At 47.0% G+C, this 19,645-nt stretch overlaps 7 protein-coding genes across 7 annotated transcripts; 4 read left to right on the top strand and 3 right to left on the bottom strand.

The window, feature by feature from the left end:
- Positions 1 to 1,519: 1,519 nt before the first annotated feature.
- Positions 1,520 to 2,070, top strand: PADG_05165 (uncharacterized protein; the record flags this gene model as incomplete). The annotated part of the gene is made up of 2 exons (XM_010762318.1): positions 1,520 to 1,757; positions 1,829 to 2,070. 2 exons carry the CDS (start codon positions 1,520 to 1,522, stop codon positions 2,068 to 2,070), a joined length of 480 nt encoding a protein of 159 aa, XP_010760620.1.
- A 565-nt stretch (positions 2,071 to 2,635) lies between these two features.
- PADG_05164 (protein transporter SEC13) lies at positions 2,636 to 3,934 on the bottom strand (the record flags this gene model as incomplete). The annotated part of the gene is made up of 6 exons (XM_010762600.1): positions 2,636 to 2,960; positions 3,050 to 3,459; positions 3,525 to 3,555; positions 3,623 to 3,738; positions 3,832 to 3,870; positions 3,932 to 3,934. The coding sequence occupies 6 exons, from the start codon at positions 3,932 to 3,934 to the stop codon at positions 2,636 to 2,638; spliced, it is 924 nt and encodes a 307-aa protein (XP_010760902.1).
- Positions 3,935 to 4,563: 629 nt separating this feature from the next.
- On the top strand, positions 4,564 to 5,830 carry PADG_11888 (uncharacterized protein; the record flags this gene model as incomplete). Its single annotated transcript, XM_010762809.1, has 3 exons — positions 4,564 to 4,677; positions 4,742 to 5,497; positions 5,633 to 5,830. 3 exons carry the CDS (start codon positions 4,564 to 4,566, stop codon positions 5,828 to 5,830), a joined length of 1,068 nt encoding a protein of 355 aa, XP_010761111.1.
- Positions 5,831 to 5,896: 66 nt separating this feature from the next.
- PADG_11887 (uncharacterized protein) lies at positions 5,897 to 8,688 on the top strand (the record flags this gene model as incomplete). The annotated part of the gene is made up of 6 exons (XM_010762808.1): positions 5,897 to 6,077; positions 7,025 to 7,522; positions 7,600 to 7,636; positions 7,707 to 7,842; positions 7,941 to 8,293; positions 8,367 to 8,688. 6 exons carry the CDS (start codon positions 5,897 to 5,899, stop codon positions 8,686 to 8,688), a joined length of 1,527 nt encoding a protein of 508 aa, XP_010761110.1.
- Positions 8,689 to 9,889: 1,201 nt separating this feature from the next.
- Positions 9,890 to 11,920, top strand: PADG_11886 (uncharacterized protein; the record flags this gene model as incomplete). Its single annotated transcript, XM_010762807.1, has 5 exons — positions 9,890 to 10,233; positions 10,326 to 10,902; positions 10,943 to 11,577; positions 11,635 to 11,719; positions 11,822 to 11,920. 5 exons carry the CDS (start codon positions 9,890 to 9,892, stop codon positions 11,918 to 11,920), a joined length of 1,740 nt encoding a protein of 579 aa, XP_010761109.1.
- A 1,572-nt stretch (positions 11,921 to 13,492) lies between these two features.
- PADG_05161 (uncharacterized protein) lies at positions 13,493 to 14,249 on the bottom strand (the record flags this gene model as incomplete). The annotated part of the gene is made up of 2 exons (XM_010762599.1): positions 13,493 to 13,540; positions 13,620 to 14,249. 2 exons carry the CDS (start codon positions 14,247 to 14,249, stop codon positions 13,493 to 13,495), a joined length of 678 nt encoding a protein of 225 aa, XP_010760901.1.
- Positions 14,250 to 16,367: 2,118 nt separating this feature from the next.
- Positions 16,368 to 19,055, bottom strand: PADG_05160 (dipeptidyl-peptidase III; the record flags this gene model as incomplete). The annotated part of the gene is made up of 5 exons (XM_010762317.1): positions 16,368 to 17,153; positions 17,233 to 17,323; positions 17,387 to 17,625; positions 17,700 to 18,579; positions 18,733 to 19,055. The coding sequence occupies 5 exons, from the start codon at positions 19,053 to 19,055 to the stop codon at positions 16,368 to 16,370; spliced, it is 2,319 nt and encodes a 772-aa protein (XP_010760619.1).
- Positions 19,056 to 19,645: the final 590 nt, after the last annotated feature.

Raw genomic sequence — 19,645 nt, 5'->3', positions numbered from 1 at the left:
CCCCTGGATTTTCACTCTGAATTCAAAAAGCTCTCTCCTGTCTAGTTGTCCTCGATCTGTCAATAGCCAATTGTTTTATTTTATTTATTTATTATTTTCAAGGCTGTTTGTGTTTCAAATTTTCTTTTCGTTTCTGCATTTGCTCTGTAAGAGTGAAAATGAAGAGAATAATGAGATTTGATAATGTATATACAGCCAGCTAGCTGTAAGTCTCTTTAATAACTCTGTGGTTTACTAGCTTTTGAGAGCCTTCCACGACCAGAGCTCATTCTGGTGAAAACTGCGTAAACAGCGAGACGGTTAGTTATGTAGCGGAGAATATCGAATCTTTGAATTACATGGATGATGGATTCACACGCGTTGTTGTTCAAATACTCCTCAGGTTCTAGGGATTGATTGCGCCCCTGATAGACGGGCTGACTAAGTCCGGTCGTCTTACCAGCCCCTTTTTGATGGTTGTTGAGGCTTTCAACACACCATCTCCACGACATCACTGCTCCAAGGCACGCAGTATATATCTCCAGGGTTCTGTGATTTTTGATTTGGGCCTTCTAGACGTTGAGCTTCGTAGCTAATCCCAACACGGAATTATACAAATGATGGATGAGTCCTCCCGTCATCATCCCTGATAGAGCACGCACCTTACCTTATGGTGAAAATCTGTGGCTAGGAAAACAGCAGCATAGCTCGAATGCTGCTGGTGAAAAGCGAACTTGGCTCACTTCTTTTTCCAATTTCCCAATTTTTTCGCGGGTTAGGCAAGAGTTTGAAATTCGACGATGAAACCCCTCAGAATGACTCTGGATGCTAGACTCGTCGTCTATTTGTCTCTCTTCATTGAGCTCCCATTGACATCTCCAACACATCTCCTCGACACAGCTTCTATCTTCCCTGTCACCGCAAGGTACTGCTATTGGGTATTAGTTTTTCATATTATCCCAGCTTGATAAACCGCCCAAAGCAAACTACTACGACTGAGCCTGTCATGTCGGTGTGGCCCTTCCTACTCCTTATATCATTTGCTGAGTTCTTCTTTCAGTCATGATACTTTCACAGCATCATGATTATCTTTTTTCCATCCTTTTCGGATTATTTTAGCGTATTATCCTACTATGACTTGTGATCTATCCACTCAAGATCACATTCTGTTGGTTCTTGCTGTTCTGATTTCCGATGTGAAGTTGCACGACCGCTGCGCTGAAAGTGAGATATAGAAGTGATATGAGACGATAATATATAGTGTGGCTTTTGAAATAGCTGCAAGTGGAATTCACCTTTAATGAGCCACAGATATACGGAAATACATTCCCCTTCCTATTTTCACCCATCCTTAACTTTCTCCTGCAAGCTAAATGGAAAAAAAGGTGTTGAATCTCATCGTCAGAGGAAGAATGATTTCACGGCATAGAGCCTGCGTGAATATCAATCAGCATTTCAATCCCCGTATCTCGTTTTCTATTACGTACTAACTCTCGACGTTTTAAGTTGATTTAACTGAGCGCCATACTCGTGGCAGATGATGCCGATATGTGCCACATGGCCCGTACCTGCAGATACTTTTGCAGAATCTATTCTTCCGCCCAGCTCTGGAGTCTGGAGTGCAAGGTTCTTGGAAGAGAATGATCCCCCGGCGGTAGATAGGACTTCAGAAGACGAATACAGAGTGCGCAGCTTTATGCTGGCGCAAACGCCTTCTTTCCAAAATGGAGGAAGGGGCCAAGGAGAAGCTGTGGCTAAACATGTTGTCTACGCTTCTTGTTGGTAAGATGTATTTTTTTTCCCTTTATGCAGCATCCTTATATATCGAAAACTGTGGCAACTGCTACAGCCAATCCCTCCCCCTTCTCCGTCCGTGGCTTCGCAGAAGACCTCCCCGCCCAAGCTGGCACCCCGGCTTGGGATCCCATACGCTTTGTAACGTATGCCATTAAACCTGATTTTTATGCCTTTGTTGGTGATGTCAATGGCAGTTGCCATGGTAATAGCATCAATAACGGTGGAGTTGAGGAGGAAGGGTGTGGCCGTCAGTGGACATGGACAGTTAAATTTCGAGTTTACGAATGGGTATGAAGGGTGATTGTTCCTTGGTGGTGGTTGTTGTTGTTGGGGGGGAGGGGACTTATGATGGGGGGATGGAAGGATATGATGGAGGAGATGGGGCCGTTTATTTTCTAAGTTTTATTTGATCTTATCTGGGAATGGTGGTGGGTTAGGAGAAAAAAAGGCGAAGGGTGGAGTTAGGGCAAGAGACTCGGAAATTGTGCAGTGAGTTTGAGGGAAGTTAGCGGGGGGATAAGGAGTGAGCGGCTAACCCCGATGAAATTATGGGGTTTGTTATTCCCAGACTTCGATGCGATTTATGTTACAGATTGAAAATGGTGAACGGGGTGGTAGAGGGGGATCCTCAGTCTTTTGAGGAATGAATAAGCTTGCCTGCTGAGAGGAGAGAGATAACCGCAGAAATAAAATCGGTTTATTATCCCAGCTTTTCCATTCAAAGTCAGGAAAAAGAAGCGACTCCGTTCGCGGGCGAAAAGAAACATATATGAACATAATAAAACATACGCCCGGCTATATCATTAAAAAGGATGAAAACGGATAGACAAAAAGATAAGATAAACCTCCCCGTTCTTCCTCACTCCTCGATATCCTTCACCTTCTCCCACTGCCCTTTCAAACTCTCCTTCCACAAGCTTACTTTATTATCACCACCGCTGACAGCCAAAATATTCCCACTCAGACTCCAGCTGACACGCCACAAGACACTATCGAACTCGAGGTGCTGGCTAGTCCACTCGGCTGGGTTCGTTGGGTCGGATGTCCAGATGCGGACGGTTTTATCTTGGGAAGCGGAGGCGATGTAGGATCTGGAGAGGATGCTAGGCGACCAGGCCACGTCGCGAACCCAGTCTGTGTGGCCTTCCAACACCTTGACCATTGCGTAGGTCTTGCTTTCCGGGCTGTTTGATTCATGTCAGGAAAGAATATCCAATTTTTCCAACCATGCAGATGAGGACTTTTTGAATGGCGTATATAAAACAAAACGTACTTGTATTCCCATATCTTTACGAGATTATCGCTCCCACCAGTCACAAATCTACGCAACTGTCCTACGCTGGGATTCGCGCTAATGATAGATCCAGGAGCCGCGGCGGGTGCCCAACTGACAGAATTGACTCCCATACCATGTGCATGAAAGATTTGGTGGGTCCAGCTGTTGTCGCTGAACTCGAGCACGCTGACGTTGCCGTCAGATGAAGCACAGGTGAGCAGACATCCACTCTCGTGGGGCGCCCATGATATGGCGTTGACGGAAGCGGTGTGCAGGGAGAAGTCGAAGACTTTGGACCAGGAGGTGCCAGGGGATGTGGAGGCGGTGCTTGAGGCTTGCTCCCGCCATATGAGGACTTTGCCGTCGTAGGAGGAAGAGGCTAGAATTGTTCCGAATTTGGGATGCGCCTGGTAAATTTAAGAGTTTTATCAGATATTTTGGTATTATTTGACGAGGATTGAATTGTACGAACCCAAGAAACACACCATACTGCTCCCTCGTGTCTTTTAAGTACAATCACCTTTAGTACTAGACAGCGTAATTTCTAGTGAAAAATGGGGAGTTCCATACCCTTTCAGCGTCTCGAGATATCTGTGAGCGGCGCCGTCTACCTCGAAGATCTTGATTGTTTTGTCTGACGAACACGTTGCCAGTCTGCGACCGTAATAGTCTAACGCTGCATCATGCTATGCGAGGAGGAGTTTGGTTAGAGCTGGTAGGATATATCACGAGAGAAGTGAAGCTGTTAAGAGGAGCAGTTGCAATAGGAGGTTGCATACGATCATGTCATCGTGTCCAGAATTCGTTATAACTTGCGCCTAGAGAGCGGTTAGAGCAGAGCAGCACAACGGAAAGCTGTGGGATAGGGGAACTCCTCACCATCTTGGCTATTGTATATAAAATGGCAATGGCAATCGCGTGTATGTGAGGAAATTGTCGTTGGTGTCCGGTGTCAATTTGTTTGTTGTATCCGTGCTTCTTATGCCGATGATCTTCGAACGGCAGCTAGGCGCTATAGCCGCGAAGACTTGACTTGGACTAAGAGATATTTAAGCGCCACCCAAACAGGCAAATTTAGACGCAGCGCCAACCCCCTTCTTATTTGGGCATCACTGCTGACATAAGCCCCTGTTACCCATAACTAGCCTCGGTCCAACCAGGCATTCTTTTATCGTCAACATCAACTCTTGCATTCAGCACAATCATATATACCATATGGTACCTATAGGCGAATACAGGGGAGAGTTGGTGACTTAAAAGGACAAAAAGAGTGTATCCTGTACATATGTACATATCTCTCGATATATGTCTTATCAAGATAGCCTCAATCCTCCCAAGATCTATCTACCCCAACCCACCTTACCCTGCCGAATTACCTAGATAACACCCATACACAACCTTGTTCTCAACTTTGACTCCTGTCTCTAGTCCAGTGACTTTGAGGCCTATTTGACTACAGTTGATATATCTGAGGTGTTATTTCCCTATTACCGGTTACAGATTACGGCACGATGGCGGATGCGCTTTGCGGCCCCTCAAATGCTCTCCAGAACTTTCAGAAACATTCCTCCGTTGATAGGACTCTTCAACAAGACCGCATACTTTCCCGCCAGTCGCCCGCTCAGGTATCCACTCCCAAATTTGGATTCTACCTCTCTACTGCACTCTGTTTTACTAATCGTTCAATAGGGGTTCCGATCACAAAACCATAATGATGGCGCCCTAGATCCAGAATTCAACGCATTCGAAGCAGGTCTTCCCGGGCCTCCTCTTTCTGATATCCAACACCCTGCGTCGTTTTTGCCTCCAGCAGCCCATGGACCGGCACTTAATCATATTCAAAATCCGGGGTGGGCGTCGGATTTCCAAAACCTACAAATTTCCAGTCCTTCCCAACATGTATCCCAACAACAATTCCGGCCAGAGTCATCTGCTAGCAGCTGGCAGAATGACTTCATGCGAGAAGTCCATCAAAAACCCCAGTCTGAACCACCTGCAACACACACACCTCAAACGCCCTTTAGATACGGCCCTGTTATGGGTGTGATGGGATTTGGTGGGATGAGCAGCCACCACCCAGTGTATCAGGATCCATACCAGTCCCACGTGCAAGAACATAAGGAACAATTTGTCTTTGATGAATCCGCTTTCGAGGCAGCTTTTGCTGAAGCCCGAGCGGAGGTTGAACTTCAAGAGCAGAAATCGCAAGAAGAGGGGACTACAGAGCCACTTGAGGTTCAGCAAACCATTAGAATAGGCTCAGACACCATACGACCCCCGGATGAGGGGACGAACGAATCCGATGAACTCGCCAAAACGGCCGGACAATTACTCGACAGCGTCAGCCATGACCAAAGCCAGAAATTCAAAGAAAGCAACTTCCTTGCACTAATGCGACAACTCCGCGATCGCGAGGTCGTCATCGACGGCGATGAATTCCTCCCAGTCAGTACCCTTCCATAAAAATATAAAAATGATTTTCCCAGGGAGATCAGAAAAAGCGCATGGACAGCGGTACACTTGATTTCATAGATTTATCACAGTGTTGCTTGTCTGTGCGTGCTAACGAAGGCTTTCCAGACGGCACAGCCACTCCATCCTGGTGGTCAGTATTATCCCGAACAGAAAAGAGCCCAAGAAACCGATACCGGAGCTGCTCCTATTTTAAAGACCATCGACAGTGGAACCAGCAAGTTGAGCGATCTTGAACAAGCCACCACACCCTATCCGAAATCAAGGGTTCCTTACGAGATGCCTGATTCACATCAACCAGTATAGATATTAGAATTTGGACGTTACGTCCAACGATCTTTTCAAATTCGTCACTTGAGTATTTCACGAAGAATGAACCTTGATGTTCGATATGAGAGAAGCGGGCTGAAAAAGTGTTTTATGTCGGATAAATACACTGTTCACCCAGCGACCTGTACTGGTTTTCTTATTGCCCTGACCTTGTTGGTTTCAAGCTCGCTGTTTGACTTGATCGAGGAGGCAAAGCATTCCTGGGAGTTTGGAGCATCACGGGGTTTGTACAAGTATTTTTGTATTTTAGATATACTATCCGTTTTTACCATGCATTAATAACTAGCAGATTACAGTGGATGCAGCAGCCAGAATACATAATTTTCAAGTCCCAAGGTTTGGATATTGGACACAGTCTTATGGTTATTCAATAACAGAGATCATTTCAAACACATATATGCTAGAAGCAGATACCCAATCACTCCTGTATGTTGTATGTTTAATCTTCAAAGGAGCAGCTGCAAAAAGAGTAATTGTATTTGTTATTTGAAAAAAAGATGATTGAGTTTTATTGTAGATACTGTTCATACATCCATGGCTGTCTTATATGTTTATGTGATTGGATGTTGCTAGTGTCATCATCCCTTTAAACATCGGCTGCATATCTAGTTGAGCCTCAACTTGCCCCAGTCCATTGCCAGCTTCTACCACCAAACAACCATCAACCAACTCTCAGCAACAACAACAACAGCGACCCCACTTCCGCCTCCTCCACCATCCGGATTCCAATTCTGTCCACTCGCCGCGTATTGATCTACAGCATAGCCATTCATTACATGTACCGTTTGACTCAGTCAACATCGCCCTCTCATCTGTCCGAGCTCCTATATATGTTGCCAGACCCTCGCAGCCCCATGCCCTCATATCGTCTCCCACTCTCCCTTTCGCTCCTCGAATCCCTATAGACCGAATCTAGTATCATTCCGCGATCTCTGCGCCCGTCTCTCCTTTCTGATTTCTGCACCAGACTCTCACTTCCCCTGCCATAGACACCCAACTGCCCCAATTCTGCTTCCGCTTCGCAAAAGCAAACTCTCGTTTTAAGCGCCAACCCTGTCCAATCTGATATCGATATACTCTGTAAGATCATTTAGATATCTCCTCCCATCGCTTTGTCGGACAATCGAGACCCATCAGGCTCGCCCAACACGGCGCTGCCATCTCATTCAGACCGCACCACGACCACCGTGGAGAACCCAGACGATTCCTATACCGTTCCTCCTCCTCCTCCTCCTCCCCATTCGCCTGGCTGTGCCTCTTCCTCGAACTCACCCTTTCCATTCCCTTCTCCCTGTCCACCGCCGTTCTCATCCCTCTACTCAGTGCAGGACGAAGAGCTCGGTTACATCCAGACCTCTATCACAGAGTCTAGATTTCCGTGTCTCCCAGCCTTCGCACCGACACCTCCATTTGAGGAAACATTGACGTCTCCATTGCCTGTTCACCCTCCTGTTGTTTTAGATACAAAGGCACAGCTTTCGCGGGATAAGACAGGAGAAGCGTCGGCATCAGGTAAAGGCCTTGACGACGGAGAACCGCCACCACCATATTCTGAAGGATCGAGTCCACTTCAGTCGTTTACATACGTTATGGCCGGCCCGGGGGGAGCTGCTTCTATCATTACACAGGTTCAGCAAACTGGGGGAGGACCGATTAATACTCTTGGAGGTACGTGGTTACATTATGGTGTCTTGGTAGACGCTGCATGGTATTTGCTGAAATCGCTAACTCTGGTTGGTTTGAAGATGTTGGAGGCGATGATCATATAACGTTAGATTTACGGTCAGTATATACCTTTGTTGATGAGGGGGGCCCCTAGAAGTTATCATGTAACTGACGTCCAAGATAACAGAGGTACTCGATTCACGCTGTCGCGAGACGAACTGCTTACTTTACCCGAGTTCGTTTTGCTATCTCTATTCCCAAATGGACTCCTTCCTGATGGACACATGGGAACATTCCATGAGGGTGACGTATATCCCGTCGACGTAAGTGCAACGATGTTTTTCCCTCTTTCTTTCATCATTTTATGTCACCTTTATTCCAACTGTATTGAAGTGAACACTCACTTAATATGAACTTTCAGTATGACCCAGCTTCCCTGCAATACATGCTAGATTTCTTCCGCACTGTAGCACAATCAATTCCTTCAGCCACGCCATCTCCAACCGCATCAGCGGACGGCGATTATTCTATGGATCCTATGCATGGATCAACGAGGGATATGTTGCAAGGCCGTGCTGGCATTATCGTTCTTCGTGAAGACCTTGACTTCTACGCAATCCCGCCCGTGACCGATATTGACCATGCGGAAATGATTGAAGTTAAGCGAGCAGCGGGAAGAGTCTTGTTGAAGCAAGACGGGATCTTCTCAGGCCTACGAAAAAGCGACGAGCCCGGATCGACTGAACAGCACCTTATCGAGATGTTAACCGCTGGGTAGGCTTTTAATTTACATTTCCATATTATTTATCTACACCCATACATTTATCAATTGCTAACGATATGACAGCGGTTTCAATCACGACGATCGATGGGGCCATCGCGCCGGGGAGCCCAACAAGGCCGTGATCTGCAGTTTGGCGCTGGCTAAGCTTCGAACGGACATGCGAGGTGACCTGTCCGGCAATAATGTGGTCGGCATGGCGCAGAAGCTGCTTCTATTCTGGAGAAAACCGGCTCGACGGTGCTGGTGGGAGGGTGTCGAGCTCGAGGGCGTCGAAGGAGTCGAGGGGAAGCTCAAAGTCTGGATTCGCCGGGTATGGACTCTTGAAATGGTGAGTGTGCCCTCTATGTTACCAATAGCCCCTGTCTCTATTTGCTTGGGGTCATGAAATGTCGTGTCGCTGAACTAACGTACCTATCTAGAGTGTCATTGGGCTACGCTGAATAAAATAATATATACTTTTATCCTCCCAAGAAACCTCTCAAGCTGAAGCTAACTACGTGCGTGTGAAGCATATTTTCCTATGTTCTGCCACTGGCATGCCTACTTTTGTAATTATACCACGAATGCCCTGACTTCTTATTAATTCTTTGCTTTTTAATTTTCATTTCTCACAGCGTATGTCTACCTGTTTGCGACAACGTGTGTATCTCTCATCATCCCCGGAACTTGTTTTTTTCCTCGTTCATTTTCTTTTTGACTACTAGGCACTTAGGCTTATGTTGTTGAAAGTTTAGTCTCGATCTTATTTTATTACCCCTTTCAAATGCGGTTATAAGCAGGTTTTGTTCCCCCGATAGTTCAGAAAACAAAGACAAAAAGAGATATATTATTGCCACTGCAAAAACGCCATATCATGTTAATACGGGAGAAATTGGTTTATCTTTTATTCTAGATACCTTGCACAGCTCAATTTAATGTTCAGTAGTAGTGGTAGAGCTATTAATCTACAGCTTTCCTCCAAGAGTTGGTTACCAGGCAAGTCAAAGATAGTTTCGATTTATTTGATTTAAGTACGCTGAGTTCGTCCGCCTACATAGGTAGATATAGATGTATTCCATGTATGACCGTATAACATATATGTAGGATGCTCTTCCTCCGTATATGAAGCAAAGGATCTCCTAAAACGGTAGACGCAAATCTCCCCAGTTGCGCTTGCCGTGGCGCCTAGAGATGAGGCTCTGCGGCTGCGCTAAACTAAATAGGGAATTAGCGTAGTTGCGCCTGATAGAAGCGGTCTGTTGCTACAATCTTGGAATCAGCCCCAACAATTCTGGGATTTAGTCAATTCTTCTTTTTAAACAGTTCCTCCCGATAATCATTTGTTTCATCTGGGGCTCCTAGTTCTTCGTTTCCGGTTTTGAGTCCTGTTCACAGGATCAATTAAGAACAATAGTGTGTGGTGGGGTGTGTGTGTGTATGTGTGTGTGTGTGTAAGTGTGTGTGTGTGTGTGTCCTCGTCCATCCGCTTGGGGCTTTATTCACACTGCATACGTACATTCATTCTTCTTCATATCTGAGCTTCACCAAATGAGTGAAGGCGCGGTAGAGAGATAGATACTGTCCCTGACCCCCAACATACGACAAAAATGGCCCCGGTCTACGGGTATATGACCTCCTACTCTCCTCGCCTCCGCCAATACGCAAACGCGCTCCTCATCCCGAACATCCCCCCAACACAGAGTACCCCCGGTGTGCGGACGACGAAACGCGGCACCATTGCGGTAAACTATGCAGAGGATGGGTATGATGATGACGACTTCGAGGACAGTGAGGGACCTCGACGACCGACGGGGCTGAGGAGTTTGAGGAGGGAAGAAAGCCAGCCAGATAGAGGACCAGCGGGGGAGAAGATAGGGACGGAAATTTCACATCCTGTTAATGTCCAGCCGAATTTTAGGGATTGGGTGGTTAAGAGAGTATCGAAGCCGTCGTATGTGTTTACCCTTTGAGACCTCACAAGAGACATACTGGAGGTTTGATATGGTATAAAAACTTACTAGGGATTCGTTGGTTTCTGTTTAGGAAGAAGCAACATTTGGGCGTCCAGGTACAATTACCCTTGACATTAGTACCTATCCGTATCGACCTTGAAGTGCCCGCGTTCCAACCCGCAGAACCATTCCCTTTACCGCGAAACTACCAAGAACTCGGACTCAACCCTGCCTCCCAGGCATACCGGAAACCCGACCCAGCACCTCCCTATCGAATCAAGGATAGCTTTCTCTGGAATTTACACGAAGCACTAACGACTCCCGAGGAGTTCGCTCTGACCATGGTTCGCGACCTGGATCTACCGAATCCGCAAGCAATGGCCATGGCTATATCCAACCAACTCCGGCAACAGCTGGAAGAGTACGCAGGTGTCGCGCTCCACCCTCTATTTCAAAGCCTGCACCAGCAACAGCAACAGGCCATTATGGGTAATCCCCACGCATCCCTTTCCAGAGACGCCTCCGCCACACCCGGTGCCACGAGCGCAGCGACACCAGCAACCCTCGTCGACACACCCACCGGCAAAGGAAGCGTGGTGGTATCATCATCACAACAACCCTCATTGAGCGACAACGAGCTAAACCCCGACGACGCATACCGCTGCATTGTCAATCTGAACATCAATCTCCAAAACAGACTCTACACAGACAAATTTGAATGGTCCTTGCTACACCCACAGGGGGCTGGCCGAGGATTTCGCGCGTGTGACCTGTGCAGATCTTGGCCTGGGTCCCGAATGGGTCTGCGCTATCGCACATGGGATCTACGAAGCTGTCCTCAAACTGAAGAAGGAGGTGTGTGAAAGTGGCGGCTTAATCAGTGGGCTTGGCGGGTATGGAAATGAAATCGACAACCAGGCTGCAAATGGACAGGAGGCCGGGTGGCGGTATGACCCAGACGGTCTGGGGGATGAATGGGAACCCAAGGTTGAGACGCTATCCAAGGAAGAAATTGAGAAGCGTGAGGGTGATAGGGAGCGGCAGCTTCGTCGACTACGGCGGGAGACGGCGAGGTTTTCGTCGACGAGTGGCATTGCGCCGGAGTTGTCGAGGCAGCTGAGTTCGTCTGGTGGTGGTGGTGGTGGTGGCGGTGGTGGCGGGGTCGGATATTTTGATATTCCAGATGGCAGTGAGCCGATGGGGAGGGGGGAGAGGACGAAGAAGAAGCGCCGGTTCCGGAGTCTTAGTCCGCTGGGTGGGAGGAGTGGAACTCCGGGGAGGGGCACACCGGATACGGGGGCTGGTGCTGGGTATGGCGGGGGTGGAGGCACACTTAGCGACTGGTTTGTTGTTTCCTTTACGATGATAATGGATGTGTGTGAAGCTAACATATTGAATAGGGAGAGACAAACATGGCGCTGTTCCCATTGTGCTGTCTGGGGTACGGCGGTTTGGGCTGTTAGAGACGGGCCAGCTGGCCCAAGGGTGAGCAAACGCTTCCACTCCACTCCACTCCCCCAAACTATAGTCCCAGATGTGTGTTTAAGAATGAATACTAACGAGATGAACTATATCTGTGTATTGCAGACTCTATGCCACAACTGCGGCTTGCTCTATGAGCGTGATAAGCGGCTACCAGTTTGGTCAAAGGGGCTTCATCGCCATGATGTGCCTGTTGGGCGTTGATTTTTAATTTTGATAACAACGTAAAGCCAAAGATAAAATTTAAAATTGAATTGTTTTGCCTGCTTCTTTTTTATGACTCTCGCATTCGAGGCGAACAAACAAAATGCCTAGTATGATGACGGCGTGTTGGGTAACTAATTTTTGCGTACTACTTATTCTGCTCCATCTCGCACAGTGATGAAAGTTCTTTTTTTTTTTTTTTCTTTTTTGATTTTTATTGCGACGAACTTTCAGACTCAACAGGGGGGTTTTTTGGTTTCTTCCCCAACTTTTTCTTTTTTTTTTTTTTTTTTTTATTCCCCCTTATTTCCCCTATTCGGCTTGTTCTCTTCTGCTCGTGTGTGAAATGTATCATTATATGTATGTACCTTATATACAATCAATGCACTGTACCCCTTTTAATTGTTATTGTTTAGCAGGCAACATCTCTCGTGCGTACTCTGTACACATGGAGGGAGGAGATACGAGTGAGCGCGCAATGTATTAATCTTTATGATGCAGTGTGGATTTCATCTACTGCCGCACGTTCTTAATCAAAGATTAGATCGTGATTTTGCTTGGGGTTTTTTTTTTTTTTTTTTTAATTTTTTTGCATTTGAATCCAGAGGTCGGAACTTGTTCTTTTGTGGCTATTTATGTGTATGTTTGTAGGCGCCGCCGGCAACTCCGAGCTGGGGGGGTGAGTATATTCATTCTTCCCCATACCTCTAATACAATCAATACGTTAACACCAGAAACAGGAATAATTTTACACATCATCCATTTGTGAATTATGTCTCTATACATTAAGTGCCATGGGGACATATAATCCCGTCTTTTATTTACATATCGAAAAGAGAAGGAATTCATTATTCATCCGTACAACGAATCCTTTCTTTACCGGTTTATTATTACTTGGTTCCAACCATACAACCCGACCCCCTTTCCCAGACATGGATTTTAGATTCCCCCCCCGGGGTTTGCCTCCGGTATTTCCCACCTTCCATGTGTACTTAATGTATGCTTGCGAACATTACTAAACGGCAAAAGTAATTTTCTCTTACCAAAGCACTCAAGGAGCAACGGTGTGTCATAATAAATGCAAAGAGGGTATGCACGGATACATGCATGCGTGGTGCACGTGCTTTGTACAACAGCTATGTTTTCCGGATCTGTGTGATGTGAAGCTTGCAAAGGCGGTGAAAGCCAATGACGACGAGAGGTAATGCTTGGCTGCATAGAATAATCTGGATAATGGGAGCTGTTGAAAACGGCGCTGTGCATGCTTTCTTTGGGAGCAAAGGTGCTGGGTTGAAAGACTTCCTGGTGAATGTTTCAGGCCGCTTGCGGGAATCTGAAAAGCCATGTCGAGGTAGGTTGATGATTTGATGCTTCTCACGGAAGCGAGCTGGGAGAGAACCTCGATTATGGAGACGTACTCGTATTTTGGACTAGACGAAAATTCCTCTGGGCGAGACGCAGGGCAAGAAAAATGCAGTTTCCACCCTGTTGTCGATATGGTTTGGAAGAATGACATTGATGCAGTTGATGTAAAATGCACAGGATTGAGACTTCTCGGGCTAGAAGTCGTTCTCATTTAAAGCTGAGGTTTCTTTTTGCACAAGGCATGTCGACAGGTTGCTAAGAATGATTGTTAATAGGTTATATACAGAAAAGAAAATGATAATTAACAAAAAATAGGAAATAAAAATACACATACCGAGCTAGCACTCCTTTTCCTCTTCCACTCCGACGACAATGACGATGGTCCTTTCTCAGGGGAAGCATCCTCACTCTCAGCAGGAGTCAACTCCTCCTTCTTCGGAACACCAGCGCATACAACATTTCTATCACCTCTAATGCGTATGCCAGAGCTGACATTGACTTCCACGGGTTGCTGTTTACCCGTCTCCCTGTCGTCTAGAACACCCGACGCTTTCAGCGCAGAGATGATAGTCGAAGCCAGCTGCGCCGATTTAAACTGTCGCTGTTTTTGAAGTTGCTGTAGGAGAGATTTTTCGCTAGTTTGTGACGAGGATGGAAAAATGATAGAGGGAGCTTGCTCCGCTGTTGATCTGCCTATGGAGGTGGGAATGACGATGGTATTTCCCTGCCCCTCAATATCTATCGATGTATCGATTTTGATGATAATGGGGGCCATGGATGGCGTCTCTTCTTCATCTTCATCGTCAACTATGTCAGCAAGTGAATCGTCCGTTAGAGTAGGGACGGTTGAAACTGTATATGGCGGTGGTGGCACAGAAGCAAGTCTGTTCTGAGAGCGGAGACTGGCGACAAACTCAGCCAGTTTCAGGCTTTGGTGGTTGACGGAGTCTGAAGGAGGGAGCATCTTGTTGCTTGGAGTAGAGTATGTATAAAAGAAAGCCAACAGAGGTTTTCTGGCTTTGAGGTATGGAAGGTGTAGGGTATCAACGAAGAAATGAATATATGGAGTGAGGTTTTTATGGGTTTGAGTCGAGTGTTGTATGTATATAGATAAGAAAATATTGCAGTTGCGAAACAGTCAAGGTTGTGATTTTCACTTTTGTTGGGCGAATATGATAATTGTATACTCAAATCTGGACTGAAAGATGCGGGTCAAGAATAAGTTGGGATACGGGTAGCTGCTGATATGACAGCACAGCCCTATATATGACCCAAATAATGAAGATGGCGGTGGGAGGGCGAACAGATGCGGCTGTATGCGGTCAACAATCAAGCAATAGAGAGAGTGGGCCTGTCCGCTTTAGACACCATATGAGAGAATAGTACTCCACAGGAGTGAAAGGAAGCAAAATGCTCAGCCACGCAAAAAGAAAAGAAAAAAAGGCCGCATTAAAATCTAAAGTGCCTCACTATGCTGAAACAACAATAAGAGGAGGGAGGGCGTGACGATGAAGGGGAACCCTGAGAGCAGAATAATAATACTAATAGAGATAGCTGGATGGATAAGCAAAAATCCTTATAATGCATCAATAAAGTAATAAAAGTTGCTAGGAAGAAAAGGTGGAGCAGCCATATTCAATAACCATCAGCACTTGCTATCAGCACTTGCTATTTGCTCATGAGAATAAACATCATCATAAAAGAGATATCAAGAAACACCCCACCAGCGCCAGCGCCAGCGCCAGCACCAGCAACAACAACAACAACAACAACAGCAACAATAATAATAAACAACTTGCCAATGCCGACTCTGGACATAAATGGGGCAAGCATTATGGTATCTATTATTGTCCCTTTCGGGCTATCGCTGGATCCATTACCGGTGGAGAGAGAAAGCATGGCGTGTTCGGGGTAGACAACATCCTTTCGCAATGCTTAACTACAGCCACCGGGATGTTTCCTTACCACCGGATCCCAAGGACGGAAGAGAGCCGGCGCCACATTATCAAGACTGTATTTTGAGAAAAACCACGGATAGGGGGGCTGTTGATTGGAGAACAGACTGAATAGAGAGCATTGAGCTCGAGCGAAACCCGCGCATCCCTGGACCACAGGGGTGTTGGTGATGGTTTCTGGGGTCTGGGGCTTGGATGTAACCCCAGCGTCGGTGTGATCATCGAACGGAACAGAAGAAGAGAAGAAGTCAGATGAGGTGCTGGGATTAGCCGAGACCGTGCCAGCCAACCTCTGCCCCTCTGCCCCTCTGCCCCTCTGCCCAGTTATTCCCTGATCTATTGAGCAGGTTGAGTTTTTTTTCCTATTGTTTGAGGCGGACGTCAATAGGGAACTAAAGGAGGAAGGGTCTGGTGGTCATGTGACCACGCTTGACTTGATCGGGCCAGAGCATCCCCGACTGAACAATAGGAGGAACATCGGGCGGTTGGTCAATGGGCAGCCAGATGAGAGAAAAGATTAAACCCCCTAGCCTGGCCCGAGGGAGGGCACGCAACGTCATGTATACAGTATGGGAGGGGAGGGGAGGGGAGGGGAGGGGAGGGGAGAGGAGAGGAGAGAAGAAGAGGGGGGCATTCTCTCTAGCCGCCCTTGTGAAATGAGCCCCCCCTCCTCCGTGGTGTGGTAGAATGAATCAATGGAAACTTCTTTATTGAGCCTCTAGGCATTGATCATTGGCCAACCAGAGCACGCTGTTTACCAGACAATAAAAATTTTCATTTAAAGGGCATGTTTCATCCTCGTCAATAACCCTCTTCCCAAGAGGCTATGATAGTTCTTTTCGCAAAATTGAGTATTCTGATTCTTTGCTGAGGGACTATAATAATACTGGCTTGTGGATGTGCTCTTTCTTTTTTCTTTTCTCGCGGGGAATCACTGACTCCTGAGAACCTCCGCTTTGCTTCACGCACACAAGTCGGTTATTATAGGGCCATGCTGCCCATGCTCTCACGGGCAACAGTGCATGCTGCATGAATATGGACATTTAAAACTGAATAACAATGGGCTCAAATGGCGAAGAAAGGGGCGTCGGCTACTCCGGCCACTTCTTCGGGCATTACCTTTTCCTCTAGATATCTCGCTCAGCATAACTTTGAATCATCCCCTCCAATGTTGGCTCGTACTCCTTTAGCACCACCTTATCACCCTCTAGAACCGTATTGGCTTGCACAAACACTTTCCGAGGGATTTTTTTCTGAAGAACAACCGGTCGGACTCGTGATCCCCACCACTCATCAACATGCGTAATATCGTCGTACAGCATTTTTCCAGCCTCGAAGTCCGCTGTAGATTTGTAAATATGGAGCTTTTGCAGATACTTCTCCACCGCCGGACGGCCGTGGCTGAGGATCTTAGACCGGTCAAGGTGAATCTCGAGATCCGAAAGGTCATCCTTGCTATGCACCAATTTCACGAAATCCCCACCAGCACCAAGGAATGTTCGCATAATGCTGTATCGCGCTTGCATGTGGGCTTGTCCCCACTTAGAGCTCTTGGGATCCCAGAATTCAAGTGCCATGACACCAGCTCTAGCCATCTGTAAGTAGCTGGCGTACAACACATTGCCAGCCTCGCCGTCTAAATCTTCTTTCCCATTGCCAAACCCGAACAGCTCAAGTATTTTAAAGTCGCAGCCAAGAGCCATGGCGACGCATTCCGCGCGACACTCTTCGTATGATGATGCGATGGAACCAAAGACTGAACTCCAGGTCTGGCCCGGTTTGTACCAGGAAGTTATGGGCCTTTTGGTTACAGGACTGATTGGTGGGTGAGAGATATCAAAGTTATATTGCCCAGGGGCCGTTTCTTGGAGCAATTTCCCAGTTCCGTGACCCAGAAGTTCATGGATGCCGACCTGTTTGCTGTTAGAGAGTTTATTGGTGGATAGAGAGAAAATACTGCTGTAACCGAAATCGGAAGGGGATAACACTCACCTGGACCTCGAACGCGGAGTCTCGATAGTCCCGGAATACTTGAAGATCTTGCTCCCTGATAAATGGCACCGGTTCATTGGGCGCTTTGGCACTAAAATAGAAAGTCAATACATTACACGAGAAAGAGAACGTCAGAAAGCCAGGATAAAGATACCTCAAAACGTTGCCCAGGGACACATTTTTATATCCTAGGTTCATTCTAATATCGTCGTAGTTTGGAATGTTGATGCCAGCAGGTATTCCGCTCCCCGCGAATGAGAGGACCTCGAGCGAAGTAAAATCCGGCGAGAGGAAACGGTCCTTTTCAAAGTCCTTGCTCCAAGGAAGCTTGGGAATCATTGACTCTGCACTGGCAACAAGCTTTCCAAACGCCTTGGTCCGCTCTTGGTTGACCTGGGGTAGGATGTTAGCAACGCTGCACCTACAGGTATGGGCGGGGAGCGTGCGAGTTTAAAAACCCAGCATACAATAGCAGCAAACCCCTCCCATTCTCCGCGAATGCCGTGAGGATCTCTATAGGTTTCCACAAACCCAAGATTCGACTCGACTACAGGTCCCACATCTTTGATCCACTCCCTCTGGCTTTCCTTGTAAGCCTCCAGAGACCCCGTCTTGAAGGACTTCTCGTATTGCGCGTGCATCCTTTTCTGGACGTCATTTGCAGCGTCCACCTCTGCCTGCTTGATGCTTTGCGCAATTTTCGCCATCTCCTCGGAATAGTCGCCAAAGACTAGCCGGAGCGTTTTACCCTTCAGTTTCCCATCGAGCTCCCACTTATCGACTTCCCCGACATCGCGATCACTGGCCGCTGGTGATTTGTCCGCCGAAGCTATCAGTAGCTCAAAGTTTCCGGCATCGGTCTTCTGCAGCCTCGTGTTCTCCGGCAATAGCTTTTTCTTCTCCAAAAAGGAAGCTATCAAGGAGATCTCCTCAGTTGTAATCGTGGGCGAGTCTGGGTAATATGTCGACATGTGTCCCTTCTCTGGATATCCTAGATGCATCAACTCGGGAGTGGAGGTCTCATATATGCCTCCACCAGATTTTCTGGCTTTCTCCCATGCTGCCTTTGTTTCTGCGGTAGCCGAAGCGAGGGTTTCCAGATCGGCAGCTGAAATTCTGGGAACGAACTTGGAATCCCCAAATCCCTTATATGACCCGCAGTTGCCTAAAAACTGTGCTGCATATTCCAAAAAGAAGCGTAGGTTTTCCGCGCTCACGCCGGTCTTCTGAGCGAGGGAGTTCCAATCGCCGTTACAAGCACGGTAAAGAGAGATGATCAGATCGTAGATAGGTTCGGATTCCGGGGAAACCTGGCGCAGGGTTATTCGAGTTCCTTGGAAGGCTGCTCTGTAGCTCGGTCAGCTCTGACTCTTGGGAGGCATCTGAGCCTTTGTATAAAACAACCAGAACAGAAGAAAGATGTATTTATGATTAGGGCAAGTCTCCAAGCAGAAACACGTCGATTGAGCAGAGCTGCTAGCAGGCACACGAAAAACCAACCTGCTAATGAAATGGGCATAACGTTTCTGCTTCTCGTCCAGCACGTCGAAATGAGGCTTGATCTCTAGCCTGACGACGGTGGGTGGAGAATCAGCAAGATACTGCTGCTTAGCCTTTACGTCCATGATTGATGAACGTGTCTCGATTTCTAGTGTAGGGGTTTTCGATCGAGCAGCAACAGCGGTTGAGCCGGTAGATGCAGGTCGGATGATATGGTGGGAAACGAGGGACTGGTGATGTCTGAGTCGAAGAAGACGGCCAGAAGCAGAGAAGTGAATGGCCTTTCTGGAAGCTTTGGCGGGAAAGCTTCGGAGAGGGGTCATCGGCGTTGTCGAGAGAGTCGTGAGGGAGGAGGGGGAGGGGGAGGGGGAGGGGGAGGGGGAAGTGGAAGTGGAGAGGAGAGAAGAGGAGCCAAGTTCAACCTAGTAGGGATTTTGAGGAAGGGTTGAATAACAACAATTTTACGAGACCCACAGCAACCTCCCTCCCACCTGGAAAGCACTGCAAACTACACACTAGAATGTCTTCTTTCTATATAGACTTGGATGTGCTAAATATGGACTTTATGAGAGTTTCTTTTTGCTGAACTGTTTGCCATTCACAGATAGATAGTTAAACAAACTCTGCATTCATCAACTCATCTTTTTAATCCACAAAATTGACAATCGTTTGATTCAGTGTTTAACTCGACAATCCGAACTATTAAGTTCCTATATACATAGTAATTTGTAAATGCATCACATTTCATCATATAAAATGTCTTGTGTACCATATAAAATAGAGTTAGATTATATATATCTACAAGGAATAAATCAAACGATAAGGAATCGAGTGAGATAAAATATCAGAGTTGAGGAGGGTTTCAAATTTGTATGAAAAATGTGGTCATCTGGCGGGAAGCAAGGGTAAAATA

This window comes from Paracoccidioides brasiliensis (genome assembly GCF_000150735.1).
Source record: "Paracoccidioides brasiliensis Pb18 unplaced genomic scaffold supercont2.6, whole genome shotgun sequence".
Taxonomy (NCBI): Eukaryota; Fungi; Ascomycota; class Eurotiomycetes; order Onygenales; family Ajellomycetaceae; genus Paracoccidioides; species Paracoccidioides brasiliensis.
This window is presented reverse-complemented; position numbering and strand designations above follow the sequence as displayed.